The 14,576-nt window shown below is 34.4% G+C and overlaps 1 protein-coding gene across 7 annotated transcripts in view; it reads right to left on the reverse strand.

Annotated features, from left to right (window-relative positions):
* The window catches only part of SMG7 (SMG7 nonsense mediated mRNA decay factor), a 93,682-nt gene that overhangs the window by 18,927 nt on the left and 60,179 nt on the right, over positions 1–14,576 (reverse strand). For all 7 annotated transcript variants that reach the window (XM_051998800.1, XM_051998804.1, XM_051998801.1 and 4 more), the window contains exons 5-10: positions 7,345–7,516; positions 5,987–6,058; positions 4,307–4,457; positions 3,707–3,842; positions 1,659–1,821; positions 1,200–1,356 (exon numbers count right to left, since the gene is read on the reverse strand). In XM_051998800.1, coding sequence (XP_051854760.1) covers positions 1,200–1,356; positions 1,659–1,821; positions 3,707–3,842; positions 4,307–4,457; positions 5,987–6,058; positions 7,345–7,516 — 851 coding nt within the window. The remainder of the gene's footprint in view (positions 1–1,199; positions 1,357–1,658; positions 1,822–3,706; positions 3,843–4,306; positions 4,458–5,986; positions 6,059–7,344; positions 7,517–14,576) is intronic.

Genomic DNA, 14,576 nt, shown 5'->3' on the forward strand with positions numbered 1-14,576 from the left:
AACATAATTCAAAGTTATTTTCTCATCATTTCAAGTTGAAGTACATAAAGAACTCTTCTGTTTAGTCTACTACCCTTTTATACAAGTTTAGCATAGTAAAGCTTGGATGAAAGGCATCAGCTACTTTACAGGGGAAAAAAAGTCATTTTAGAAAAAACTATAAATTCCAGATCAAAAACATCAGACAATACCCTGACAAATCACAGAATTCCAAACGTTATTAATTACAGTTGCAAGAAGATTAAGTAGTTAAGTTGGAGGGAAGAGAGAACTGTATAAATCAGGATAGTAGAAAAAACAAGTGTATAGAAGAAGAGAACATACTCTATAAATGCCAATGAAGACAAAATTATCAAATTCACAGAATTATACTACTAAGGCCTGTCTGTGAATCTGTCCAAAATGATAAAGACTAGAACTGCAAGCTTGAAAGATATAAAAGAATATAAATAGAATGACAATGGGATCTTAATCTTGGCTAGGTCAATTTTAGTAACTGAACACTGGCAAAGAGGTTTAAATGTTAGGTTACCAAACAAAAATCTATTCCCTAATCCTGGAAGAAAGAAAAGCTCGTTGTCATAATTTTTTTTTCCCCTAAGAGTCTCCTGTCACTTTGTATATAACCTATAAATACTGGGGCTTCCTGGGAAAAATGACCTTGGGTAAATCATATTTTCATTTATCACAATAAATTCAACAAAGCTTAAATGTAGAAATGCTCTGAAGCTAGCAAGTAGGCAATCAGTCAATAATGACTTTACATTCAAATATCTTAAGTTTCTCTCCAAGCTACTTATGAATATTAATAACAATAACAGCAACAGCTTTATGTGAACAATAAAGGGAAAAAAATACACTTTTTCTATTTTCTATAACTTCCAAATAGACATGCTCAGGTATATTGTAAATGTTCAAGAAAAAAACTTAAAAATGGAAGTGCTTCCTGCACCTTGCCCCAAGCTGGCAACAAGATGAATCATCTTTGAGGATAGAGGGGGTAGGAGTGGGTCACATATTCTTAGGATGTTTTTACAGAAGAAATTTTAAAAAATAAAAAAATAAAGTGTTCACTCCTCTTTTCCAAGAATATCCAAAACATTCAATACCATTTATGATTTAATCATTGTGTTTTAGAATATCTATGAATATTCATACAAATCAGAATCTCTCTTCACACCAATTTTTATTACACTTACTACTGTCTTTCATCAACCACAGCCTCCTGAAAGACACTGGGTCTAAGTTTGAGCCAGTCCATTGAGACCTTGACAGCAGGAAGGGGATATGCACTGCATGATTCCTCCTGATACTCATTCTGAAGAGGGCACTTGCACAGGATGCCAAGAAAAGAGACTTGGGAGGAAAAAACAGAACAAAAAGAGATGTGAAACAGTATGTCAATACAAATAAATAAAGTAATTATTAACCTTTTGCTATATTCTGTTAAACTACAGAGAAAACACTAATTGAGAGGCTAATGGAACTAATCATGTTTCATGAACATGAACATTGTTTTAAAAAAAAAAAAAAGATTTATTTAAAAGAAGTCGCTCACTGTCACTACAATGAAAAAGACTGGCAACATTCCGTTCCTGATGTGTCCAACATAAGAGCTAGGAAAGGAACATACCAAATTTAGATATTTTAATACTCACTAAAGAGGGCCAATAGCTGCGTCCAACACAGTTGCTCATCCTGGCTATAACTGTGTTGTTCAGTTTCATTGCTAAAGTCACGTAGATGATGAAGTTGAAACAGGTTAATGACAGTGACGTGAACTAGCTGCTGAGAGTTGAATGCTTTTTGGAATAGCAATCTCTGAAAAATAGACAGGAATACTTATATATATAAAATCAAGAATAAGAGTCATCTTTAAGACAAGCAATTAAACTGGTTAAAATGTACTTATGGCTGCATAAATATGGACAGAGAAGAAAATGGTTTCATTTTAAATCCTATTGCTTTAACTTTTAAAACTCAGTATTTTGATTTACACTGAAAGGGCTCATGTTGATTCTTGGCTGAAGAAATAAACTGTCAGAGAAGTGAAATTATACGAGAGGTTGATAATTAAACTGCCCTATAATACTTGCAGAAAAGGTGAAGTTTTTAATATACATCTGAGAAAAAAACAAAAGGAAAAATTTAGCATGTTTTTTTAGAGCTCAGGACCAATAAATAATTAAACAAATGAATAAATATCCAAGAAAAAATATTACAAATTAATCAATAAGACAGCACTCTCTTTTCTTCCACCCCTACCCCCAGGGTCTCAAAAGCTCACAACACCATCAATTTGCACAGGACTGTGACAATTTTGTATTTAGAACTATAATTCATTATCTTTAAATTGAATCTTTAATTTTGGCAAGTATAATATAGTAAGCTGGATTCCCCAAAACCTCAACTTTGAAAATGTTTAAAAAACGTTTAAAAAATGATTTGAAATTCAACAATTCAACTTAAACGCTTTATAATGTTTATTGTTTTATAAACTATTTGCATATGGTATTAGGAAAAGTGGAAAATTTTTTAAAAATAAAAATAAAGGTAAAAAAACAGGCTTCTTCACACAAGTCTGAGAATCAAGTCATTTAATGATCTATGACCAAAATTTGAAAACCAAAAAGCCCCAAATAAGCAAAAGAAATCTTACTATTAAAACTATCTCTAAGAGAAATTCTTTTAATGCTTCAATAACTAACCCTTCTTCTCTTTCCCTTTTCCTCCCTCCCAATTCTTATAGTTTAAGACAGGACTCTCTTATGCAATGAGATTCACTTAAACAGGAATGTTTTTCATAGGTTCAAAGCTGAATGGGACCTTCATCTTCTATGAGAACTGAATTCCTAAAAATTTTCCCAAAAGAAGACTGCATGATCTCTCATTGCAATCTAGTTTAATAATGGAAATAATGTTAAAATTTCTGTTTGGGCAGGGATTAGTCCACTAAAAATTAGCAGAAAAAGTGGGAGATGCTAAAAGCTTTGGTACAAATTTTAGCACTGAATGTGTCCATCCCGATCAGCTTAGTATGGCACCTAGCCCAAAATTAGTTCTCTATCAATGTTTGTTGAATGATCACCATACACAATTTTGTATGAATTGTCTTTGACCCTAAGAAACTTGGAAGATAAGTAAGTTCTTCATCCAGCTTTCAAGATCTTTGATCTAAAAGACTGTAAGAAATAACTGTGCATTTCGCATTTTCCCAGACTTATTAACAATATTCAGAATAAATATACACATGTAAAGAAGGGCAAGACTATACAAGACTGAATTTGGTTATTCTCTCAATAAATGCAAGAGGTTGCAAGCTAATTTTCTTCCCAATAAATTCATTCTACATCAAGTGAATAAGTCAAACAAAGATCATTTAGCAAATGAGACAATTTTTATTTCCTCCTTACACACAACTATGAACACTAGGACAGTCAAAAGCAATTCTTTAGAATGGTGGAACAGCCAGATTCGTGGGATTAAGAAAGAAGCTGTCCTTTGCATATATCTGTTATTTGGCAGTTCTCCAGTGAAAGAATTGCTTTTTTCCATGTTGGAACAAGAGACTGTAATACTTTGTTATTACTGATAATTGTGTGTCAGGATGAAATGTTAAAATTAGGAGACTTTTCTTCAAGCTTAACCCAATCTCATATTTTTGGATTTAAAAATAATAAAAAATTTTGCTTCCTCGTGCTCTGACCTTAAACTGTTCCTCCAATTTCTCTCGAAGAGGGGTTAGCTTCTCTAAACTCTTGCTCAGATACACGTGACCATGAAATTTAATAAAGGCTTTGATGAAGTCAGAAACACCCCATCTAGTTTTCACCTCATCCCGGCTGTAACATAAGGGGAAAAAGAAAACAAAACAACAAACTTTTTTTAGTCTTAAGTAGCAAAAATGACTATATCTTAAAAGAAAAAAAAAATTCCAACACAAATTAGATCTTTATAAGCAAATGAAACAATAGAGTCCTTTGTGGAACTGAATGTATTTCTCAATAAAAACAGTATAAAATATGGCCGAATTTACCTATATATCCCAATAGATGAAATTTAGACATTTCTCTAATTTTCCCCTCCTTATCTACTCTACTGAACACATAACAAATTTTTACAAATCGATTACACCAACACTTCATGCTAAAACAAAAACGATAAGCAGACCAGATGGAGTTGTCTTATTTGTAAGCCTGAAAGTGTCATATGAATGTGAGATGTGAAAATGTAGCAAAGACAAAAATGTACAGCTAGGACAACAATAGAGGAAAACAAAGTGTGTCCCAAAAGAAGTTGGGCAAACCTTTCCAGTGCTTTAGAAAGTGCTTTTTGAAGATTAGTAGAGGCAGCTGGGAAAGGAAACTTCACAGCAATGCTTCTGCAGTAGTAGAAAATTGTGGTCAGATGGTCTCCTTTGGAAGAAGCTAAAATAGCCAACTGATTGTAAGGCTGACCTAGGGGAAGAAACAACATCCTTAATTTATGAGGCTGTCAAGTATCTACCAGATATCAAGTATCTACAAGAAAGCAATCTTATAATTCAAACCCCAAATCTAGAAATTCCAAACTTATTATTCAACATGCAAATCAAGAATTTCTTGAGCTAACCATGACCTTGTACAAGAATACATATATGGAAAAGGTATAGTCCAGAAAAAGGAAGTTGGATTTGGAACAAATAGGACAGTTTGGCCCTCAAATATAGGTAGCTCTGCCACTTACTGTCCATGTGTGACCTTGAACAAGGCCCTTCATTTCTGGGGCCCTGAATGTACTCACCTATAAAGAGGTGATTATGAATGCACTAGAAAATAAATGTTTATGAACATAGCTTATGTGGGAATTTGTTTTGAGTATACAGGTTTGTAATGGGTTCTGTTTTTCTCATATTTTCAATTGGCATATTCCTGAATGATTAAAATAAAATTTTACTAACTGGGGGAAAAAAGAAGTTAAACTACAAATAAGTGAATGGTTAAATAGTAGATAGAGTAGAATTAGATAGCTTCCAGCCCTAAATTGAGGTTCCCAAAAAGCAGACTTTCCTTCTTGATATCTAACTGAAGTAGAGCGAATTATAAGGGCCCCAAAGTCTCAAAAGACCCTTTTTGGAGGAGCTAATTTGGTTAAGATGTAGCTTAACAAGAACTGATAAAAAATTAGTAGTACTTAATTCTTGTTAAAACTTTCTTAATTCAAAAACCCTTAATTAAAAGGAATATCATGATAGACAAAAGCAATTTTACAGATTTATAAAGACAAGCACTAATATTTCCAAAAAAAAAAAAAAAAGAGAGAGAGAGAGAGAGAGAATTAAAGCTAAAAGAAAATAATCCTTTCAGAGACCAAGGAAATTAAAAGTTTTTGGAAACAGTTTGAGAACTGACTGAAGAATATCTACTTTATAACTTGTTTGATCAAAAACAAAATCCACCATTTGTCAATATGGTTAGTATGCACAGTGACACAAATTTAGAAAGAAAAGTCATACAAGACCATAGGTTTAGAACTGAAAGAAACTTTAGATATTAATTAGTCCAATTCACACATTTTACAAATAGGAAAACTGAGTCAAAAGAAAGGTGAGAATTTATGTAAAACCACAAAGAAAAATGGAAAAAAGAGGATTTGAAACTAGGTACATATCCAATATTTGTTTTCACTGTGCCACACACCCACATATTAAGAAGAGGAACCAGATCTGTCTTCAGTAATAAGAGAGAACTCCCTCTATCAATACAACAAACTGACACCTTCTCTGCAAATTACAGTGTCAGAAAGTTATCCAGAGCACTTGGAGTTTCAATAATTTGTCCAAGTTTTCCTGGCTTCAAGAATGGATCTATATTCTCTAATACACGATGTCTCTCATAAATTATTGCTATGAAATTGAAAATGAGCCTTTGAAAATATTCAGGAGTAATTTCTTCATATGGAACAGGCATCCAACTGCTTTTTTAGTCTTAACAAGATGCAGACTCACCATTGGAGGGGACAAGCTGAGCTGCATGCCTATAGTAGGACTCTGCCTGGCTGGTCTGGTTTCTATAGCGGGCTAAAAGCAGGGGAAAAAAATATATATATTGAACAAACAAAACACTAAAACTTCCTTTCCTTTCTGAATTTCCCCAAATTGCCTGCCTAGTAGTTTAAAATTCTACGGATTATTAATATAATACAATTTACTTACGACTTATTACAGAGAGAGAGCATATAAATAGTTTAAAATAAATTAACTGTAGGATTATGTGTGAAGTGTCCATTTTCTTCTATTATTTGGGACATTCAGCATGTAACCAATTTTAAAGCTTACCTAGCCCCCATTTTCAGGTCCTCCAGTGTCATGCATCACCAGCTCCCATTATGGACTATGCTGGTGACCTGGAGCCGGCCCACAAGAAGGGGTGATTTTATATGGCACTTAAAAACAAAACAAAACAAAAAACACTATACAATATGATCTGGCAAATAGTTTATTTCTTTAAAATCTCAACGTGATTTTTAAAATGCCTCCAAATCCCTTTTGGGATATAAAGGATGTGTGTACAAAAAAGTACAATTAAAGCAAGAACAACTCACAAACACACCACTTCTTTAGCCTCTCCTACAGATAGCAGAATCTCATGCTAATTTTAACATGACTCTTCATGGAGCCAATGCTATGGACATCAAAAGACCTTAAAAAAATGCTAACTTAAATTCAATCTTTCCCTCACTTGCTATTTTAGGACAGCTAATACATAATCCTATAGTTAATTTATTTTATAACCATTTTAGGTCACCTTTAAAGGAATAGACAAGTTGCAGAAACAAGAGGAGTAAAGCACTCAGCTAAAATAAATGCATAAGAAACAAATTCTTTTCTAGATGATATTTTGAAGGAAATAAAACTTTAAAAATTACTAATTTTTAGTGAATCAATAAAGAGGAATAATAACCTAAGTTAGTCTCTAAAAGAAATAACTAATAGAATGAGGAAAACCCTTTACAAGTATAAAAAAAGTGTAGCTTACTTAGAATATCTTACGATATTTTGATAGTAACATAAACTAACTTTTTTCTATTTACTATATACTTAAGAGCAACTCTGTCCCTTTGCTTAGTCTGCATAAGATTTTTATTGATGTGGAAGTTGCGTTTTTCAAGGACTTCTAGTTTATGCCTATTCCAAAGTACTCAGAGATTCTACGTTCCTTAAGCACATTTCACATCACCCTCAATTCAGAATGCCTGGCTAAGTTGCCAGTTGGTTGAAGTAGACAGGTTTCTTTCTATGACTATACTCCAAGAAAAAAAAAGGAGCAGAGCATTCTCAATGATCTTTTCACTTCAATGGCTCACCAATGTCTCCAAGGTGGACGAGGCAGTGCTGGCAGATATATGAGCAGGAGCTAGACTGTGGCTTCACTATGGCGCTGGTATGCGTCTGTTTATTGCTGATAATTCCCAACTGGGAAGACTTCACACGGCAAGGTAAATCTACATTAAATACTGTGCACAGCTCCTGTAACAACTAAAAGAGAGATAAAAATGACAGATTTAAAAGATAAAACATTTTTTCCATAAAGGTTTCTACAAGTAATTATATAGTCTAAATATGACATACAGTAGAACACTGATTAAAAATTAGAAGGAAAACAGAAGAACCTGTATTTACTCATCAAAAACTAATTCTTCGTTCATTAATTTTTCAGAAATCCAGGAAAATATCCAAAGATATGAGTTCATGAAAAAATGGCTTTCTGCAATTGTTAAAATTCTAAAATATCTATCTGCATACTTTTTAGTGAGTTTTGAGATCTTCCATAAACTTAAACTTAACCTCAGTAAACCACTAAGACATTTAAATAAAAATGATATAACAAAAAAAATAAATCTAAGGCTTTTCGGAAAAAGCAAAAATCCTGGGCAAACACATTTAGGTATGTATCTAGCTCATTGGAAACCACTTTTATTTATCACAAGTTATAAGCTGTCAAAGTGAATGGCATCTAATGATCTGTATTCAGGAGTTCATCTGTACTTATAGACAGCACTTGCATTTAATATCCACCAAGTACCCAAAGACAAGGAATAAAAAAACAAAACTGAAATGAGATAGTTATGAGTTACATTTAATAAATATAGAAATCCAGAGGCAGTAAGAAAGAAAGATTATTATAGTGTCCATAGCAAACTGATAATAAAGCTGAAAAAAAAAACCTAATATGATTAAAAGATTTAAAGCTGGAAGAGACTTTCTAAGTCACTGAGTAAGGGCCCTCAGTTTTATACGTGAGCTACGACAAAGACAGGAACAAGTCATGGGACTTGTCCAAAGCCATCTAGTAAGCAGTGGGAAGAACTAGGATTATATCCAATCTCATTTCCCACCTGGCTCAAGTCTTTGGGACTTTGCTGACTCCATGACCTAAGAATTTCATGACTGCAAAACTTCACACCCAACTGACTCAGTCTTGGTATTCATACTTAACACTATTTACTGTCCCCCTAAAATGAGGGCAGAGGCATGAACTTCCAGAGACAAAGAGTTCATTTCCCCCGGCTGCACTATGACAGAAAATCTCTCACTTCTCGACCTTCCTCCCATCCTTTCAGCTTACTTTTTGTGTATTTTCCCCAATTAGATTGTAAGCTCCTCAAGTGCATGGACTCTCTCAGCCACAATTTGTATTTTCAGCACTTAGTGCATTTCCTGGCACTTAGGCACACAATAAAGTTTTCTGACTTCAAAATCAGCACATTTTCACTGTACCATATTATCTCCTCAAGATATAAGATTTCAAAACTCATCTCTCTTTGGCAGCTATCAATTATTCATGCCATTAAATTTATATGTATTTCTCTTAACTAATAGTTCTAAAAAATCTATGTGGAGGTAATTTGGGATTTTATCCATACAATGAAGCCTTAACCATAGACAATGCTGATTTTTACCAATACACATCACTTTCATGACATTTCTAGATTAAGTTATACTTATTAAATGAACAAACAACATCATTAACAGAGAATGACTATAGTTGTTTTCTGTGATAACATTTGGAATTGCAACTAATTCTGATAATGAAAAGTGGCATCCTCTTTAAAAATCCCACAATTTAATTACATTCAATTCAATAAACATTAAGTGTCTGCCTCCTGGGTCCTATTTATTCTGCCTTTTACTTATTAGTGTTTCCTGGCTAGTAGTAGCTCCGTCACAGAAAACAATCCAGGAGATTCTAAGTGGCCAGTCAATACAGAAAATTAGATGAATGCAGAGATGAACGGCAAAGATGATCTAAATAATCTATCTACAACAAACATAATACACACCATGCTAGGGAAATAGAAAATAAATCATAGTGCTTTTCTTCACGAAGCTTAACTAATTAAATCAAAATGATATAACAAAAAATAAATCTAAGGCTTTTTGGAAAAAGTAAAAATCCTGGGCAAACACATTTAGGTATATATTTAGCTCATTGGAAACTACTTTTATTTATCACAAATTATAAGCTGTCAGAGTGAATGGCATCTAATGATCTGTATTCAGGAGTTCTAATTGGGCAATCTTTTATACCATAAATAAAAATACAATATAGTTCATAATGCTAATTGGAGGTTTCCTAAATCATTATGCTGTAGGCAAAGACCTGTTTCTATTTGAGTCTGACACCCATTGTTCTTGAGTGATAATGTGATTTGGGAGAAAGGTCAATAATTGATTTACCAGAGCAGGAACAAGAACAAAGGAAAGTATAAAGAGAGTTATAGTATTCAGAAAATGCTGGAAAGATTATTTGAATTGATTTGGAATGGAGAAGAAAAAAGAAGCATTTATGACTATAAGAGTTTAAGATGACAGTAAAATATTCAATTAAAAACTCACATGCAGATAAAAATGAGAATCTAGGGGTTCAGGATTAATCTAAGGGCAGTAAAAAAATTTGTGTTATTTCTAAGTCATCTGCATACTGGTGGTAATACAACCTATTTTTTCTACATCACAACTTTCCCCCATCATGGTTCCTACATATCCTAGGTCAGCATAAGAAATCAAAAGGGAATTTTGTGGGAGTTCTATAGAAGCACAACTGTGGAGAGACCAACAGATAACAGCCTATGACCAAATACCTAACCCAAACTTACAATAAAATACTATAAACACGCCATATAAAAGAAAAAGAAATTTGAACTTCTTCTCTGGAAGGGATGGCCAAAAAATTTTACATGGATTTTCCAGATGGGAGGGGAGTGTCTGGGGAAGAGCAGGGAGAAACAAACCTGAGACCCATGATGGGGAAAAGCTCACTGTACAAGCTATGGAAAATGAAAGCAATGGTACCTTGGCAGTACGGAAAAGTTAAGGGGGTTCAGACAAGGAAAAGTGAAGGAATGAGTAGTTGTCAGACCAGAAAAACATGTGTCTCTGAAACCAAAGGAAGAAAGTATCTACGTGTTTCCCCGATAATAAGACCTATCCCGAAAATAAGCCCTCCCCTTACTGTGTAAGATTCCTCTAAAATAAGCCCTCGCCCGAAAATAAACCCTATTGAGATCGCTACTGTAGTGAAGGTGATCCCCCCTGCACTACCCGCAACATTATGGTACCCTCTGTATGCACCGTCGCCCCCCCACCTTCCCCCGGGTGAAATGCAAGCCGTGCTCTGAGCTGCATCCAATCAGAGCTGCAGCAGTGAGCGCGTCATCCTGTTCTTCCCCAGTGATTTGCTTGCTGGCACCATTGAGAGCAGTGCCAGGGAGGAGAGCTGAGGCAGGACAACATAAAAACCTGGTATGTAAGCGGGAGTGAAGGGGCATGATGGAGGATAAAAGGGGCATGATAGAGGATAAAAGAAGAACTCAGGGAGCATGATGGAGGATAAAAGAAGAACTCAGCCAGCACTCACCGCGCTAAAGAAATGAAGAACTTCCTTGCAGAGAGAAGAATAGATCAAGTAATGATTCCTGCAGGAATGATTGCCTATCTCCAGACCCTTGATATTGCAATAAACAAGCCATTCAAGGACCATTTGCGCATGGAAGTCAATGACTACATTGAAAATAGAATGGAAAGAAATCAGCATGGAAACTTTGTGAAGCCCTGTCTGCAAGAAGTCGTGACTTGGGTGAAGAAGTCATGGGATAAAATTACTGACAGCTGTGTCACCAAAGCACTACGAGCAGGTTACCTGGACAAGACATGTTCATTGAAAGAGAGCTATATTGCTGGACATGACAGATTGGGTCCACTTCTTCTGAAGGAAATAGAGGCGCAAGACATCCGGGACGGAATTCAGGGTATGGACACTTATGACGATGTTGTTGAAGAAGATGACATGATCATTATTGAATAAAGGTGCTTTTTTTTGTTCACATTTACCTGTTTATTAAAATAAGCCCTTCCCTGAAAATAAGCCCTCTGGTGTTTTTCTGTCCAAAAAAAGTTTTAATAAGACAGTGTCTTATTATCGGGGAAACATGGGTAGTAAGTGAAGTCAACAAGAAGGATACAGAATGATAAAAGCCATAGTCTGTGATCATTGGCAAGCCAAGAGTGATCTCTGAATGGGCAGCTTCAGGAGAATGATGGAGGCAAAAGTCTGACAAAAACTGAAGGCAGGGTGAGAAGAAAAGTGCAATTAGGTACGGACAACTTGAGAAATGAAGATAGCGGAATGGGCCAAAATAAAATGTCATACAGCTTTTTAGCACTGAAATGATCAAGGAAGTTTCTAAGAAATGGAATTACAACCAGCTTGCAGGTTATCTAAGTACCTAATGAAACCATTATGTCATGTACTGGGATACAGGAAAGAACCACTGGAGATGATAAAAGGAGAAACAGTGAAAGCAAATACTAGAGAAAAGAGGAAGAAAACAGGAACTACCAGTGAAGGGTACAAATCACTTACCTCCTTTTCTATAAGAAAGAAGGAACAGACAAGAATGGTGACATTTTAGGAATGGAATAGGGGAGTAACAAAGTAGATGTTCTTAAGTTTCTTAATAAAACAGAACTTTAGATCACCTACTTCAAATTTGAGTAATAAGGTGCATTTTAAGGGGGATAGAGAGGGAGAGAAGGAAGAAGCAAAAGAAAGGAAGGGAACAAAGGGTTTGAAACAACCACAGCAAAGAATGAGACAGAGATGGGTATGATGAAAATGTTATTTTCAACAGGTATGATCAACTTGACTTCATGAGTCATAATTATTTGCCAGTTCTAGAGCAAGACCAGAAAAATCCAGCACCAAAATTGGAAATCCATATGCTGAAAATGAAGAAAAGTCAAGGAAACTAGAGATTCTAGGGTAGCAATTAGTAAAATATTAAAGGGGCAGATTATAGGGGTCAATGACAGAAGTGAAGGCAGACTGATAGAAACTGAAGTGGAATAAAGTAATGACTGCCAGGGGCCTAATTCACAATATGGGCAATGAGTACATATAACGTAGTATAATGGAATTTTAAACATTCTTAGTTCTTAGAGGTAATACTTTTCTGTGAGATGATGATTTCTGTGGTGTAACTGTAGCTATAAAAAGTTCAAGTAGAATTATAAGGCAACTTTTAGGAGAGAAGTTGAAGAATTGTATATTTTTAAGAAGATTATTCAAACTCTGAGAAGGTTGAGAAAGTTGGGGAAAATAGTATGGAAATGGTAACAGCAATAATAATGCAATGGTGAGTAAATGGAAGGAACTGAAGGTCAGATAGTCTGAGTCTCTCAATATACTGTTAAGAAATTAAGACCTGGAAAGACCAGAGATTTGCCTTTGAAATCACATGAATAATCAGTAGCAAAACTGGAACTGGAGCCTAGATCTCCCTAATCCCATCTATTATGCTACCCTCTACAACATAATGTCGTGTATATAATACCCCGCCCCGCCAAAACTGCTAAGAACAAAGCCAAAAGCAGAAGGGGGAAGCCCTGAGTTGTGAAAGAGTGTCATAGAGCTTTGCTATCACATCATACTCTCCTTCAAGAAATTTCTCATTTTGAAAAGAATTACTTTATCTGATTTTCTCAGCCTAGAATAGAATAAAAACCTCAAATTAGAAGATAGAAAAGAAGGTTAGTAGATTGGAAATCTCAAATTGTAAAGTAGGAAATAAAAAGTTTAAAAAGCAAAAATATTCTACACTCAGGTATACTGACAAATGTAAGTGTAGTAAGAGTTAACAGTAATCAAAGAAACACAAAAGCTGCAACATATACAAGAACTCCACTCCACCCACTTCCCAGAATTTTAGGCTTTAGAAATTTAGGTTTATTTTAATCTGATTTTTCTTGCACAGCACAATGAATATGGAAATATGTTTAGAAGAATTACCCATGTTTAACCTATACTGGATTGCTTGCTGTCTATGGCAAGGGGTAGAAGGAAGGTAGGGAGAAAAAAGGTGTAATACAATGTTTTGCAACTTACTTTGAAAACTATCTTTGCATATATTTTGAAAAATAAAAAGCTACTAAAATAAAAAAATGCAACCAAGAAAATATGGGCTTAAAAGTTCCATATATCATATTTTAATATTTTTAGCAGCTACTACCACCTAATAAAACAGTGTATTAAATGATATTCCCAATGGTGACTTGAAATCATCAAGACACACTAAAAGTAAGTTTATTGCCCTCTGCTGAAGAAAGCATTGAATGGTTGGTCCTAAGAAATAAATAGTATTTGCTTAGCAAAGCAATTGATATTCTTATGGAAATAATGAAGAATTAGACAGTATCCATAGAAAAAATACAATTAGATAATTTGTAATTGGTTGAACAGCTTCTGACTCAAAGCAAAATATTAAATGGCTCAATGCCAATTTGGCAGGCAGTCTCCAGTGGACTGCTGCCTTAGGAAATCTGGGCTTAGACATAATACTGCTTAATATTTTTTTATTAACAATGCGTATGAAAGATACACATGCCATACTTATCAAGTCTGCAAATGACACAAAAGCAAAGAGATAGAGCTAATACATTAAAATGACAGTCAAAATAAGTGAAGATGTTCATAGAGGACCAGACTGGACTACCTAATATCAAATGCAACAGGTATAACATAAAATTTTATATATAGGTTCAAAAAAATTCTCTTTATAAGATAAAGATGGAAAACCCATATTTAGATGACTATTTGTCATATATATTTTTTGATGGGTTGACATGTGAAATATAGATGGAAGAACTAGAATATTGGATGGAAAAAGCATAGAGGAAAATGTAGGCTTGCTGTACTGAAAACTTTTGTATAAACTACAGCCCTTTACATGAAATGGGCTGCCTCCCTTACTCAATGGAAGTCTTCAAAACCACCTGCCAGGTAGTTTATTTTATTAATTTTTTTTAAATTTAGTGCAGTTTTTATTTTTTGAAAAATCAATATAATCTTGGCTAAAATAATGGTATCTTTGTTATTTTCTTTCTTTTTTTAAATAACTTTTTATTGACAGAACCCATGCCAGGGTAATTTTTTTACAACATTATCTCTTGCACTCGGTTCTGTTCCGATTTTTCCCCTCCCTTCCTCTCCCCCTCCCCCAGATGGCAAGCAGTCCTATATATGTTAGATATGTTGCAG

The sequence above is a fragment of the Antechinus flavipes genome, chromosome 4 (genome assembly GCF_016432865.1).
Source record: "Antechinus flavipes isolate AdamAnt ecotype Samford, QLD, Australia chromosome 4, AdamAnt_v2, whole genome shotgun sequence".
Lineage (NCBI taxonomy): Eukaryota > Metazoa > Chordata > Mammalia > Dasyuromorphia > Dasyuridae > Antechinus > Antechinus flavipes.